At 49.9% G+C, this 14,509-nt stretch overlaps 1 protein-coding gene across 6 annotated transcripts in view; it reads left to right on the top strand.

The window, feature by feature from the left end:
- The window catches only part of RALY (RALY heterogeneous nuclear ribonucleoprotein), a 77,477-nt gene extending 69,696 nt beyond the window's left edge, over positions 1-7,781 (top strand). For 3 of the 6 annotated variants that reach the window (XM_087445383.1, XM_014796818.2, XM_087445382.1), the window contains 7 exons: positions 790-862; positions 1,059-1,106; positions 3,115-3,317; positions 4,020-4,133; positions 4,685-4,881; positions 6,128-6,176; positions 7,425-7,781. In XM_087445383.1, the coding sequence (XP_087301509.1) occupies positions 790-862; positions 1,059-1,106; positions 3,115-3,317; positions 4,020-4,133; positions 4,685-4,881; positions 6,128-6,172 (680 nt within the window). In that variant the 3' untranslated portion in view covers positions 6,173-6,176; positions 7,425-7,781. The remainder of the gene's footprint in view (positions 1-789; positions 863-1,058; positions 1,107-3,114; positions 3,318-4,019; positions 4,134-4,684; positions 4,882-6,127; positions 6,177-7,424) is intronic. The other 3 variants (XM_004442455.3, XM_014796819.2, XM_004442456.3) reach the window with 3 other exon arrangements.
- Positions 7,782-14,509: the final 6,728 nt, after the last annotated feature.

Genomic DNA, 14,509 nt, shown 5'->3' with positions numbered 1-14,509 from the left:
GGTGTTATATACGTGTGTTGTAGCTATGCTGGTGCACTACATTGGAGCCTGTATAGTGTTTGTGCATGTGCACATACTTCTGTGTATATGCGATTATTTGAGAAGGGATATCTATATACATATTCTTGAATATGTGGTATGTGGATGTAAGTGAACATGTGGAGAATATGTGGACACATACCTTAGAATATATATATATGGAGAGAGAGAGAGAGTGTGTGTGTGTGTGTGTCAGTGTCAGAATATACTTGAATGTGTAAGCAGATATGCATATGTTAATTTACCAAATATTTATTAAGATCATATGCTAAGCACTGCTCTAGGCATAAAGATGTTCAGGTAGAACGTTTATGTGAAATGGCTCATTTGCATATGGGTGGTTTTGTATATGATGTTGGAGTCAAGTCTGAGTGTACTTGAGAGTTTATCTGTTATCTGTGTATGTGACCATGTTACCTGGATATGTGAACGTGTTTGTGAGGGTGTGTCTCATTGTGTGTACTTGAGAATGCATGTACGTGTGGTGTACATGGCATGTGTATGAGAGGGATATGTTTGTGAGCATGGATGCATGTGTCTAAATGTATATGAATATGTAAATAGGCATGTCCATGTGATGTGTGGGTATGAGTCTAACGCTTAAAGACCTCTGTTGGCAGTATTAGTGAGTAGGGTCAGTATGTACATCGTGTAAGCACATAAATTGCTGAGCACATGCATGGGAGTGATATATGTATGGGCACGCTGCTGTTCCGCCAGCATTTGACTCTGCCTCCTCCCTCCACACAGACATCAACATGGCTGGAGAGCCCAAGCCCAACAGACCCAAGGGGTTGAAGAGAGCAGCATCTGCCATATACAGGTGTGGTGCTCTGTCTTGTCTGTCTTTTTGTGTGTGTCTGGGTGGGATTCGTCCCTCGTTCCACAGAGGGAGTGAACACTGGTGGTGACAGTGTGCCCAGCATAAAATCTGGGGAGGCATTTGGAGATGAGGACCTGTGGAGAGTGGGCTGAGTGGCCGTCCCTAAGCCCTGGCCCTCTCCCCTTTGTTTCCCCAGTGGCTACAGCTTTGACTATGATTACTACTGGGACGACTTCTACGACAGGTGAGCAGGGGAGGGGCGTGCCCAGGCATGAAACAGCCAAGCTGGAAGGGTCCTGAGAAATTGCTGGTGCAGCTCACTCCGTTCTCCAAGTGGGAACCGAAGCCCTGAGGTGTGGACAGGCATCTGCCCAAGGCTGCTCCACAAGTTGGTAGCAGAGCTAGGACTAGGGTCCAGTTCTGCAGGTGCCCAGGCCAGAGCTCCTCCCATGCCATACTGTCTCCCACTCTCTGACAGCCCTTCCTCCTCCTAATCCTGGGATGTGGGACTTGATGGAACAGGACAGCCAAGGGACATAAGAATGTAGCAAGTTGGAATACAAAACAGGGTACAGGGCTGGCTGCAGGGAGTTTGAGCCCTCATGCTTCTGCTGTTCAGTCTCCTTCCATCTCTGTGGTGCCCAGCCAACTGGAAGGATCCTCAGAGTTTAGTCTGAGCCTCTTGGCCTTATATTTATAGCCAAGAGGCCAGAGGTCCTTTGGAGATCTGAATTAGTCCCTGGTAGGCTGTGGCCCACCCTCCACCCTCAAGCTTACCCACACCCTACCCTTGAGGCTGTGGGCTCCCCTCCATGACACCAGCCACATTCTTGAGTGGAAATCATGGTGGGTTGGGCCATGGTGGGCCCAAACTTCTCCTCTCTGCCTCCTGCTTGGCCTGACCCAGGCTGTCCAGGAAGAACAGAACCTCTCTGAGCCTTGGTTTTCTCACCTATAAATGGTTTCAGGAAATAGTGCAGTGTAGTAGAAAGTGCCCTAGCCTGGGAGTCAGAAGACCTGGGTGCTAATCTCAGCTCTGCCACTGAATGGATTGTGTGACTTTGGGCAAATTCCCTCCCTGTCTATGAAATGGGCTTGCACCAAGTGATCCCTCAGGGCTCTTCCAGCTCTTGGATTCTGTGGTTCAGTGATTCTGACCAAGGCCAGAGCCGCCCTCTCCCCTTGGGGTCAGAAATGCAGGGTCCGGGACTGGGTCCATTACCAGAGACTCTCCATTTCCGGCCATCACTTCCCTAGGGCAGGGCCTCTCTGAACGAAGGAGTGCCAAGGCATGGGACATTGACTTCTGGCTGTCATCAGGAAAGTGATCCCACAGTGTACCCCTGAGGCTGCTGCAGAAAGGTAGTAGCAGCAGTTGTGATGGGAGAGACCCCGGCTCAGCCTACTGAGCTGTTGCCTGATCAGCAGGAAAAGAAGCCATCCTGGAGAGGGCTGGGTAATGGTGTTGGGGGGCAGCATACAGTCTGGGAGCCCAGGGGTCTGATTGAGCTGCCTAACATTGATACTTGCGGGGCCTTGTGCCTTCCACCTCTGAAGTGGAATAAGAAGGTTGCAGTGATTAAGGGGGCCCAGAATGAGGAAAGGGGCTTGGACTCCAGCCTCATGCTTCTGAAGTCATAGGCCCCTGAGTTGAAGGTCTTGGTTCCCTGGCCTTTCGCCTATCACACCTTCTAACATGTGTTTTTCACCAAGTTCTCTCATGCTCTACCGTCATAGCAGCGTTGAGGGGGAGCACAGAATGTCAGGTAGCCATTCTCATTAGGCAAATGGGAAAACTGAGGCTCAGGCAGGCTTAGGGATTGGCCCCGACTCCCACACCTCTCTGTGCTCAGTCGGGAATTTGTGCTGCTTTAGGGAGATTTGCAAACTGTGACCAGAGACTGGGGTGGCAGTTGACTGAGCAGAAGCCAAGTCAGAAAATAAAGCAGGCCTGGGTGTCAGGGTGATCTAGGGAAGGCTCCTTTCTGGGGCTGGTCTCAGTTGGCTCCTCTGTTGAAAGGGTGAGGCTATAACCGTCACCACCTGCCACCTCATCTGTCCTTACGCTGCCTGGCTGGTAGGAAAGGTGGATATAGTGAGGATCCCAGCAGCTATTAGGGTCAGGAAAGCCCTCCCTCTTTACCCGCAGGGCTTGTTGGAAGCAGGCAGAGGTGTGTAGTGCAGGCTGCCCAGCCCTTCACCAGTTAACACATGTATTGGTCTAGAGTCACAGTGCCCCCTGGTGGCCACAGGCCATGCTGCAGCCTCTGGCCTGTTTGTCCTCACAGGCTCTTCGACTATCGGGGCCGCCTTTCACCGGTGCCAGTGCCCAGGGCAGTCCCCGTGAAGCGACCCCGGGTCACAGTCCCCTTGGTCCGGCGTGTCAAAACCACCATACCTGTCAAGCTCTTTGCCCGCTCCACAGCCATCACCACCAGCTCAGCCAAGATCAAGTGTGAGTGACTATATCTTCTTAGATAATTTTTGTTTATGTAATTAGCAAAATAATAGAATCACATTTTTTTACATTGGAAAATAGATAAAGGAACAAATCTTCCACAGTTCTGCAGCTCTAACACAGCCAAGTGAGTATTTTCATGCATTTCTAAGAGGAAAAGGCTGACATTTGAGGAGGAGGGACTTGGGTTGGGCAGAGTCCAGTGCTACGATGTGGAGCCCAGTGAGGAGATGGTGTCATCTTTCCTCTAGTAAGGACAAGGACAGGTCTGCACAGGCCCACTACTCCACATTCACTCTGGTGTGCACACACTGCGATCAAGCACCCAGGAAATCTGATTATAAAACACCCACATTTACACACCTTGAAAGATACTGCCTTTAACACAAGCAGAGACACATAGGCTTACTCAGGTGCACACCACACACCTGCAATATTATTCATCCCTAGTCCCTTTCAGAGTTGAGAAGTCAGGGGAAAAGATCCAGGTTCATAAGGGTGGGCCAGTCACTGTAAGAATGGCTCCCAGAATGTCTCAGGGAGAAGCCACAGGCAGCTCTAGCCTTTTCCCTGGCCAGAAAAAAACCATGGACAAGGACACGGGCCTGCCTTCCTAGTTGACAGAATGGGGCTGGGGTTTTGTGTTAGTGTCAAGCTCCCAGCCCCCAGGTGACAGCCCTCTATTCCCTTCACTCCCAGTAAAGAGCAGTGAGCTGCAGACCATCAAGACAGAGCTGACACAGATCAAGTCCAACATCGACGCCCTGCTGGGCCGCTTGGAGCAGATTGCTGAGGAGCAGAAGGCCAACCCAGGTTAGCTTCTAAGGGTCCTTGCCTAGCTCAGTGACCAGGGCTACAGTGGGGTGTGTGTGTGTGTGTGTGTGTGTGTGTGTGTGTGTGTGTGTGTGTGTGTGTGTAAGATCAGCCTTGAGCTAACATCCATGCTAATCCTCCTCTTTTTGCTGAAGAAGACCGGCTCTGAGCTAACATCTATTGCCAGTCCTCCTCCTTTTTTCCCCCCAAAGCCCCAGTGGATAGTTGTATGTCATAGTTGCACATCCTTCTAGTTGCTGTATGTGGGACGCGGCCTCAGCATGGCCGGAGAAGCGGTGCGTCGGTGCGTGCCTGGGATCCGAACCCGGGCCGCCAGTAGCGGAGCGTGCGCCCTTAACCGCTAAGCCACGGGGCCGGTGGGGCACAGTGTAGAGTGCGGGGAGGACAGTGCACTGGGCAGAGAGGGGCTGTGGCCTCTAATCCCACCTAGATCCACTGTGCTGAGGCCTAGCTTCTGCTAAGGTGCTGCCCTAGACAGCTACCCTAGGCTGAGTTTTATTCTTCTCTTCCCCACCCCTTCCCCTCTCAAGATGGCAAGAAGAAGGGTGACAGTGGCAGTGGCAGCGGCAGTGGCAGCGGCACTGGTGGTGGCAGTAGTGGTGGCAGCAGCCGGCCACCAGCCCCCCAAGAAGACACAGCTTCTGAGGCAGGCACGCCCCAGGGAGAAGCACAGGCTCGAGACGACGGTGATGAGGAGGGGCTCCTGACACACAGCGAGGAAGAGCTGGTGAGGGCATGGCTGGGAGGGACGGGGACTAGACTTTGCACTCGTAGTTGCAGGAGGGTCAGAGGAAGGGGGATCCTGTGAGTTCACCCCTATGAGCTCCCTCCTTCCTGCTTCCTAGGGGTTCTAGTCCTGTGAGGAAGAGGGGAGCATGAGCAGGGAGTACTTACCTATTTCAGCCGCCAGTCAGAAGTCCCACTGAGGACTGGGACAAACCTCTCTCCAGCCCAGGGCCTATTCTAGACCCTGTTTTCCACACGGGTTGGAGAAGGGAAGAGTCGGGCTCAAGGGAGCACACACAGTCTGCAGAGTTCCAGGGAGGAGGACTGGTATTAGGGCCACAGAAAGGTGGGTATCCACTCCACCTGAGGATTTGCTAAAAGCCATTGTTGCCTAAGCATGATACAGGCTATCTCATGAGAGAGTGAGCTCCCCATCTGTTATTGGAATTCTTCAGAGTGAGGCTGGGAAGCCATTTGGCAAGGAGCTTGTATCAAGTGGGAACATAGACCAGATTCTGAGTCTATAAGATATCTGTTGTATGCTTACTATTCGTTTACCTAACAAACACTCACTGAGCACTAGGCCCTGTAGTCCATGCTTTCTAACTTCGTTTAACTTTAACAACAGCCTTGCACTGTGCAAAGTATTACTCTTCCCACGTTTACCCTGTGAGGAAACTCAGACTCAGAGGAGTTACATAGCTTGCTCAGGGCCTTATAGTTAATAAGGGTCAAGCCAGGATTGAAGCCTGGACTTTTTTTTTTTTTCACCAGGTCTGGAGCTTTCTCCTTTTCATCACTGCTGGGTTCCACTGTAAGGACAGATGGTCCTCCTCATGCCCAGCTTGTCTCTCCTACTTTGAACCTAGCCTGATATTCCTCTTACTCTTTAGGCATAGTATTCTCCATAGAGGCCCTAATGAAGGCTTAGATGCCACAGAAATGGGGAAGTCACGAGTCTACCAGGCTTTCAGCTTGCTCCAGTCCGAGAAGGTCTTTCTGTGCAGAAATGTCCCCCTTGCCATGCTTGGCACTTCCTTGACTGGTCCCTTCTCTCTCCTCAGGGGCCCTCAGACCACTCTGTTGGGATCCCAAGCCTGCCTTGTTTAGACTGGTCCCATAGTCATTCTCTTTGGCTGTCTCTCCCCCTTTCTGAGAGTGGTCTCCAGATATGCTCTAGGCCTCAGGGCAGCACTCAGAGCTTGCAGTGAGTGATGTGTGGTCTCTTGTTGCCTCCTCCCTATCAGGAGCACAGCCAGGACACAGATGCCGAGGATGGGGCCTTGCAGTAAGCAGGTATGGGGGGTCCTGGTGGGCTGGGGGTGAAGTAAAGTGGAGGGCATGTTATGAAGCAGACCTGGCAGAGTAGCACTGTGCCCAGCAATGAACGCCCCTTCATTCCCAGCCATCTCGCCACACCCCTTTGTGGTGGGGGTTTGGTGGGCTTTGGGAGCAGGAGCCAAGAATGGGCTATCTGGGCCCCACCCAGCAGGGGTTTCCCTGGCACACTTTGAGCCATGTTGCTTATCTTTACCCTTGAGGAGCTCCGAGTCTGGTGGAGGAAGACACAGACCATTACCACCTAGTGCAAGCAGGATGACAGAGGCTGCAGAGCCAGGGGTCAAAGAGCAGTGTGATAGAAGAGGTGATGTGTAGCTGAACCTATTCAGGATTGAGGGAGAATCATCTGAGGGAACACCCTTAGCAGAGGCACAGAGCTCTGGCAGTCCTCGGTGTGTGGGAAACGGCCAGGAGACTCCTGTGGCCACAGTCCCAGCTCTGCATAGTAGGGAAAGGGAGCTGGTCATCTTCAGAGGGTGATAATTTTTCCAGGCTTAGGGGCTGGGACTTGGTCCTGTTGGGAGGAGATGCCCTGTATGCCAGGAGCTGCCCCAACCCTACATGGTTGTGATTGTGTCAGTATAACAGATGTGGAAACTGAGGCACTGAAGAGGGCAGGGAGATACCACATATCTCCCAAGATCCCTAGGTGGTAATTGGTGGAGCCTAGATTTGAACTCAGTGGTATGCACCTCAAAGCCCACTCTCTGGCCAGTGTTTACCACCCTGCTCTGCCCCACCCTAGAGGGAACCCAGGCCACACCAGCTCTGCTGACTCTGCTCCATTCCTTTGGGGGCCATGTTCAGAGTAAGACAGACTTGGGTGGAGGAAGGTCTCAAACAACAGAGGTGTCTTTACACATGACACATTCGTGGTGTGAGATACTCCACCAGCAAGACTTCCCAGACAATTAAGTTTAGGAAATTGCATATATGCAGTCTTTTTTCTTGGAGCTTCATGGTTTGTTTTACCAGGGAGGCTAAGTTTTACCTTGTTAAGCCTTCACAGATAACGTGCGGGACTCAGATGAGGAAATGGAGGTTCAGGGGATGGGAAGAGACTCTCCCAAGGTTGCATGGCCAGAAAATTATGAGGCCAGAGCCAGAGTGCAGGGATATATCTCTGTCTGCAAACAGCAAACACAATTCTGCCCTTTCTTCTTCCTAATCCCTTAGTCTCTTCTTTGTCTCTCTCTTTCTCAGCCTGACAGGAGCGATGGTCTCCAGCAGGAGAAGGGCATGCACTGTACCAAGCCTCAAGCAGGGCATCTGCTCCTGGATTCCACCCCCAGCGGGTCCCAGAGGAGAGCCAGCAGCAGGCACCTCCTCCCTCACACATCCCAGCGAGTGCCACATCCTCTGCAGGTGGAGTTATTGGCCTCCCCTCCCCACACACCCTTCCTGTCAGCACTGCCCAGGCAAGAGGGCAGAGTGCAGAGATTTCCCCATACTCTGCCCCCCACCCCCTGCCAGGACACTACCAGGCTTGGGGTTTTTCTATAGGTTTGGAGAGGGGGAGCCACAGGGAGGGGACCCTAACAATAAAGAGATTGGATCCCACCTTGCTCTGAGATGGGATGGTTTGTGTTTTCTCAAGAAGGTACCCTGGCCCTCTTGCCCAGCCTGCTGCACACCCTTCTCTTCCTTCCTTTACTCCTCCCTTCCAGGGAGCATTGTCTAGGGTGCCTAATACTGATCTGTCTGGGCCTTAATTTCCACAACTAACATAGAGATAAAAATGGCCAGTAGGGTTATTGAGGAGGGTCAGATGTGCCAGTGTCCATGAGAAATCTTGGTGGTTGAAGTGCCAAGCGATTGTGACCCACTTGTCAGGTAGTGGTAGGTCTAGGCCTCAGCTTCTCTCTAAGTCTGGTCTTTCCCAGTTGTAAAATGATTCTAGAATCTGCCGCTTCCTCCCCTTCTCTGTCCTGGTTTAGAGCACTGTTTTTTCACTCGGGCTTCATCCAAATCCCCAGCTTCCCAGTCTTCAGCTTTTCTTTGCCCCATTTCCCACTGGCCGCTGGCCACCACAGTGTTATTTCTCAGTAGTGTCACTTCCCTGACTAACTTTTCACCATCAGGACAGAATCCCAGCTCCTAAGTGTGGGGTACGTGCTCCTGCTTGCCCTGGCCTCTCCTGTCTTTTGTTATCACCTCTCTCTCCTGCCCCCCACACAAACATTATACCATAAACAAAACAAGTCCTTTGCAATCGGAGGCAGCAAGGAATAGAGACCCCTCCAGTCTCCTCACTCAATAGGAAGTTGGCATCAGGATACATGTGGCCTGTCTCCAACTATCTTGGGCCCACCTGTCTAGATATTTGCTCTGTTCTCTAGTAAGTGGCCAGGTTCCTTCAAACTTCTACTTCTGTCTTAACTTCTCCTTAATTCCCCACCACAGATTGACCAATTTCCCCATGTTCAAGTTCCCAAGAGAGAATCAACTTCCACAGCAGATCTTTTTTAATCACTCAGGTTACAAGTACCCTCCCTGGTCCAGTGAACTGGGTGATACCAGTGTGGCTACTTAGGCTCGTCTTGTTGGTACGGGGCTGTGGGTAGGCAGGCACCCAGAAATGCTGTTACAAGTCTGGCATGTACTCTTCTTGCTCCTACTTTCTCCACTTGGGAAATATCCACTCATCATGAAGCTGCTGTTCTCGTGTCACCTTCTCTGAGAAGTCTTCCCGACCAGCCTACTGCTCTTCAAGAATTGTTCATTGTCTTCTCTGGACAGCCTTCTCCAACACAGGAAATTCAATCCCATCATCAGAAAGGGGTTTGGGCTCCTCTCTCCATCTTTACATGTTCCTCAGGCCTGCTAGGATCCTTATTGAAAATCCCGTTTCAAACCAGCAGTTCTACAACATAGCCTCCACGAAACCTCCCCCTAGGCTTTGGCTCCAGGTTTTGGTAGAAGATGGAAGCTGGGCTTGGGACAGTGCTCAGTCTCCTTTGGGTATGGAAACCCCCAGGGAAGTCTTTGTTGTATCATGTCTCCCTCCCTGGGCAGTCCTCCTGCCTGCCTGCAGGCCAGCACTCGGAAGCCCGAGGGTAACTCTGCATTCCCAAGCTATGCAGGAGCCTGACTAGCCAGCTCCAAGGCAGTCAGAGGTCTGAACCCACAGCTGAGCCAAATGCTCCCATCCCTGCTTAGCCATTGCCTGTTGGTGTGATTTGGAGCAATATTTCTGCCCCTTCAGAGCTTTAGCTGCTCAGTGGGATCACAGTCCCCATATGTCTGCCTGCCAGGGACCCTGGGCAGCAAGGAGAGAGAGGGTAGAGACTGAGGCCTTCAGTCTGAGAGATCCATACCTGGGGTGAAAAATAGCACCTTGGAACTTGGGCTGGGCCGTGGCCCAACTTGATCAAAACAAAAGGCTTCAGTCTGGAGAGACGAAGAGGGTGTCCAGAGGAAGGGGCTAGGTCCACAGGGGGTGTCCCATCCCTCCTGAAGAGACCTCAGTGGAACATATCCCTCCAATCCTTGAACCCATAACCTTTCCTTGCTGCCCAGAAGGTCAGAGCCCAGTTCTAGCAGACCCACTTGTATACCTGGGCAGGTCTTTGTGTCCCCACCTGTACAATGTGGGGAACTGCTGCCCTGGACTAGAACGTGGCCAAAGTCCAAACAAGGGGTTTTGGAGCCTGGTGAACTTCACACTGAGAGCTGGCACTGTGTTCCTGTGTCCCGAGAGCCTAGCGCTGTGTGCCCATTGCACTGTAATGACGTTTCCAGACTCTACAAGGCCCTACTCAGTAGTGCTTGACAGAGGCACTCACTTTTCAGAGCTTGGGGGACAGGTAGAACAGCAGGGGTGATGGGCTTCCTTAGTATGCTAGGCATAGAGGGCCATGAGAAGAATAGGGAAGACCCCTTCCAGGACAGGAAGCATCTGTCCTACCCAGAGGCTCTGCTTAATGACCCTGGTGCCAGGACATATCCTAGACAGAGTGAGAATGGAATTCCCATTTAGTACCCCAGAAAAGCCCCTGAACTATTTCAGCCCCTGGGAAAGCTCATAGTTGGGCCCTTGAGTGGGAGATGCACATCCATAAAACCCTGCATCCATATGCCCACCCTCCCTGTGTCTTGGGCCAGGAAAGACATCTCCCCTTCCATTGCTCAACAGTTATAATTTTTCTTTCCATCCTCTGAAAACCAAAAGGAGATGGTGAAGAAATGTGATACCAGATTCTGCCCAAAGGACCAATATTCTCTAGACGTTTTCAAGATGGGTAGCCTTGTTTGTCATCCTAGTAGCCATCTTGAAGGAATATCACAAAACAGTGGATTTACTGGATTTTAAGCTAAGGCTTCCCTCCTGTACTGCTGCCAATAAGGTTTGTGACCCTGAGCAAGTCTTTTTGCTTGCTGGGTCTCAGTTTCCTCATCTGTATGAGAGGTTGGCCTAGGTCAGGGATAGTAAATGGGCCTTCTATCAGTTATTAACTACTGTATAACAAACCACCCTGAAATTTAGTACCTTTAATAAACATTTATTAGCTTCCTGTTCTATGGCTTGGCAATTTGGGCTGTGCTCAGCTGGGTGGTGGTTCTACTTATCTGGGCTCTTACGTGGCTGAAATGAGCTGACAGATTGGCTGGGGGCTGGTGGTCCCAGGTAACCTCACCCACTTGTCAAGTGGTTGGCTGGGTGACAGGGGCAATTGGCCCACAAGTTTCCAGCATCTGACAGGCAAGACGGTTCTTCAAGCTCCTGCTTGTGTCGTGTTTGTAAGGTTCCATTGGCTAAAGCAAGTCACATGGCTAAGCCCAAATTCCTCTTAGTTTGAGGAGCTTCAAAATATGGCTGTAATTTGTTTTTAATCTATCTCAGGCCTCATTTCACTTGCCGATTCAGAACATTTAGTAGCAGTTGCTGGAGTGCTTTTTGAGGATTTGGAGTGGTTTTTAGTATTAGGAAATAGTAACATGATAGTTTGGTCATGTTTTTTATGGGCAAGCAACTAAAATGTGGGTATGTGAATGTAGGTATTAGCCAACCCTGGCCAGGTCATATTCTGTCCCATAAGGACATTATATACTATGCAGTGGGCCATCTGACGAGACCACAGAAATACACAAGGTAGAGCAGGGCAAAAGATTCTGAGCCAGGCATCCTGGGTTTGAATCCGACTTGGGCCATTGATTAACTTTAGACAAATCAAAATCCCTCCACCTGTGGCCACATTCTTCATAATAAAATTATACCATTATAACAATGAACCACCTTTGTGATATAGTGTGAACTTTTGGTTACAAGTAATAGAAACTGAACTCAAATGTGCTTAAGCAGGAGGAAGTTTACTGTTTCACGAATTGAAAAGTCCAGGGGTAGATCTTCAGACCCAGTGGGACCCAGGGGTTCACGAGCTGCCATCAGAAATTCCTCTGTTCCTCAGCTCTGCTTCCTCTGTTGATGTTGTTCTCAGGCAGGTTCTAAGTGGTGGCAGAGCATGGCCACAGGGCCTGTGAAGATGGAGGAGGAGAGGGGAGAATCCCCAAAAGGAAAATACGAGTTCTTTTGCTGGAAGAAAGGAGGCTTGGGCTGATAAAAACAATAAATTTTCATTGTGTAGTTATGCCCATTTTATAGATTTTATAGATGTAGAGCTTCTAAAACATGGCCCCATTGACAGGTAGTGTCTATATCTTCTCCCCTTTATCTAGACTCTGTGACTATTTGATCAATAGAATACTGTGATGGTGATGCTATCTATGCCAGTCTCCCAGTCCTGTTCTTAAGAACTAGCAGTTTCCACTGCTTGTGTCTTGGGACCCAGCCACCATGCCCAGGCCACGTGGAGAGGCCATGTGTACATGTTTCCAGCTGAGAGCCATATCAACTGTCAGACATGAGTGAGGAGGCCTTTGAGATGACTCCAGCTCAGCCCCTGTCTGAGAACTGAGTAAGAACTGCCTAGCTGACCCCAGTCAAAGCCCAGCACCATGAGGGATAATAATCAAATGAACATTGTTGTTGTCTTAAGCTACTCAGTTTTGGAGTGATTTGTTATGTATCAATAGATAACCAGAACACAAACTGAGACTCAAAGAGGTAAGTAGCTTGCTCTGCTTTAGGGGGACTTGGTTAAGAGTATAGACTTTGTTGAACTGAGTTCCTTTCCAGACTATTTGTTGTTAAGCAAGTCACTTAATCTCTCTGAGTCTCATCTTCCTCATCTGAAAAACAAAGAAAAGAGCACATCCTTATTATGACAATATTTAATAAATGAGAGCACTTTATTATTACCTAATCCAGATTCAGGTGATTGTTCTCTCAAAAAATAACACCATAATTTTCTTTCCTTTTTTTGTTTTCCTACTTATTTTTATACTCATCTTGTTCCAGTGCATTTCAGGCAGCTTACAAAGAGAAAGTCAACAGAATATTATAAAAATGAGGCAAAGGAAGATAATAGCAAGAAGGCCTTTTTTTTGGTGTTCCGATCAAACTATGAGTTACTGCAGTCAAGGGCAGTGTGTTGGTCCGTTCACTAGGCCCATGGGGCAAGCCCAGCTGGCTCTCCTGCTTGTATGAATGAATGGACACCTCCCTCCTCTGACTGGTGAATGGGCTCCTGGTGCACACATAGTCCTTCCTGCACCTCTGCCTGAGTGCGCCTCCTCTGGGAGCCCAGATGATCAGGGTGTCCTTCCATAAAGATGCAACAGCCAGGTCTTGTTTGGGCAAGTGCGTGGGTTTGGCTTTTCGGGGTACACAGAACAGAAACTGACAGGGTTACCCATTCTCACTTTCTGACCTGGACCACATCTTCTCCTCACCTTCCAGTCCCTTCTTTTTTTTTTTTTTTTATAATTTTATTTATTTATTTTTCCCCCAAAGCCCCAGTAGATAGTTGTATGTCATAGCTGCACCTCCTTCTAGTTGCTGTATGTGGGACGCGGCCTCAGCATGGCCACACAAGCGGTGCGTCAGTGCACGCCTGGGATCCAAACCCCGGCTGCCAGCAGTGGAGCACGCGAGCTTAACCGCTAAGCCACGGGGCCGGCCCTCCAGTCCCTTCTAACAATAAGCCCCCTCTTATCCCTCAAACCCTACTGTAAATATCTCCTCTACCCCTTGCACACCCCACTGTCCAGCTCTCTGACCACACAGGGAGCTGACTGAGGCCAGAGATTCTCTCATTCATCTTTGCCCATAAGAGTTTTAAAAAGGAATGTGTGGCTTGGTTAACTGAATAATTATGGAGCAAATGCAAAAAACCCAGTCCAGCATCTACCTTTGTGTTCTTAATTACGGATACTCCACCCTTGCAGCATTTGACTCTATAGAAAGAGGGATGTAACATATAGAGGTATATACATTAGTATTTCCTGGGTGCTGTCCTAAGTTCTTTAACACAGATTGCATTATCTTCTTCAACCCTCACAACGATCTCCCAGAGTTGGAGATAACTCATCTCATATTACAATCTGGGAAACCGAGACTTTGGGTTGAGTAATTTGCCCAAGATCATGTTACTTGGAAGAAGTGGAGGCAGGATGCAGACCTAGGCAGTCCCTCCCCATATGCCCCTGTCGTGACTCTCTGAAATTCCTCTCCTGATTCTAGTGACAGCAGTCTCTCCTCCTACTCCTCTGCACACTCAGTTTCCTTTGCTGATTCTTCCTCTTATGCCACCACCTCTGCAACCTCTTTAATTTTTTTGTACAGCCTCCTGGCTGTCCAAACCCCTGACTTCAGACTCCACACTCATGCCTCCACAGTCTCCACCTCGAACTGAGTCCTTCCCAGGAGCAGCAGGGGATGTATACAGGTGGCTTTCTGACAACTGCACTTGGACCTCTACGGGGATGTCAGTCGAGCCCTGCCCTGTCCAGCCCCCAGTGTTTTCTTCCATGAATCCTCCATCTTGGGGAATGGCACCACTGTCCGCCATCGCCCATGTTAGCATCTTCCATGCCTCCCTAATTGTCAAGTCATGTTCATTTTTCCATGGTATGTCTTGGCCCTAACCTGTTTCTAATCCCACTGCTTTAAGTTAGGCCCTTTTTATCTCTTGGACTTTTGCAATAACTTCCTAACTAGTCTCCCTGCCACTTACTTCCCATCAGTCTTTCCTCTTCACCACCATCAGTTATTCACTGCCTAGTGGATAAATTCCAGACCCCTTAGCATGGCATATAAGCCCTCTAGGATCTGCCCCTTATTCTCAAGCCACATGGAACTAATTGTGGAAAGAACTGTCTGGCTTGTGTGCCTTTACACATGCTGTTGCCTCGACCTGGAATGCTCTTTGTCTTTTCTCACTGGCTAA

Source organism: Ceratotherium simum, chromosome 21, assembly GCF_057802395.1.
Source record: "Ceratotherium simum simum isolate JZ-2026a chromosome 21, ASM5780239v1, whole genome shotgun sequence".
Taxonomy (NCBI): Eukaryota; Metazoa; Chordata; class Mammalia; order Perissodactyla; family Rhinocerotidae; genus Ceratotherium; species Ceratotherium simum.
Note: the sequence above shows the minus strand (reverse complement) of the source record. Positions and strands in the feature narration are given on the sequence as shown.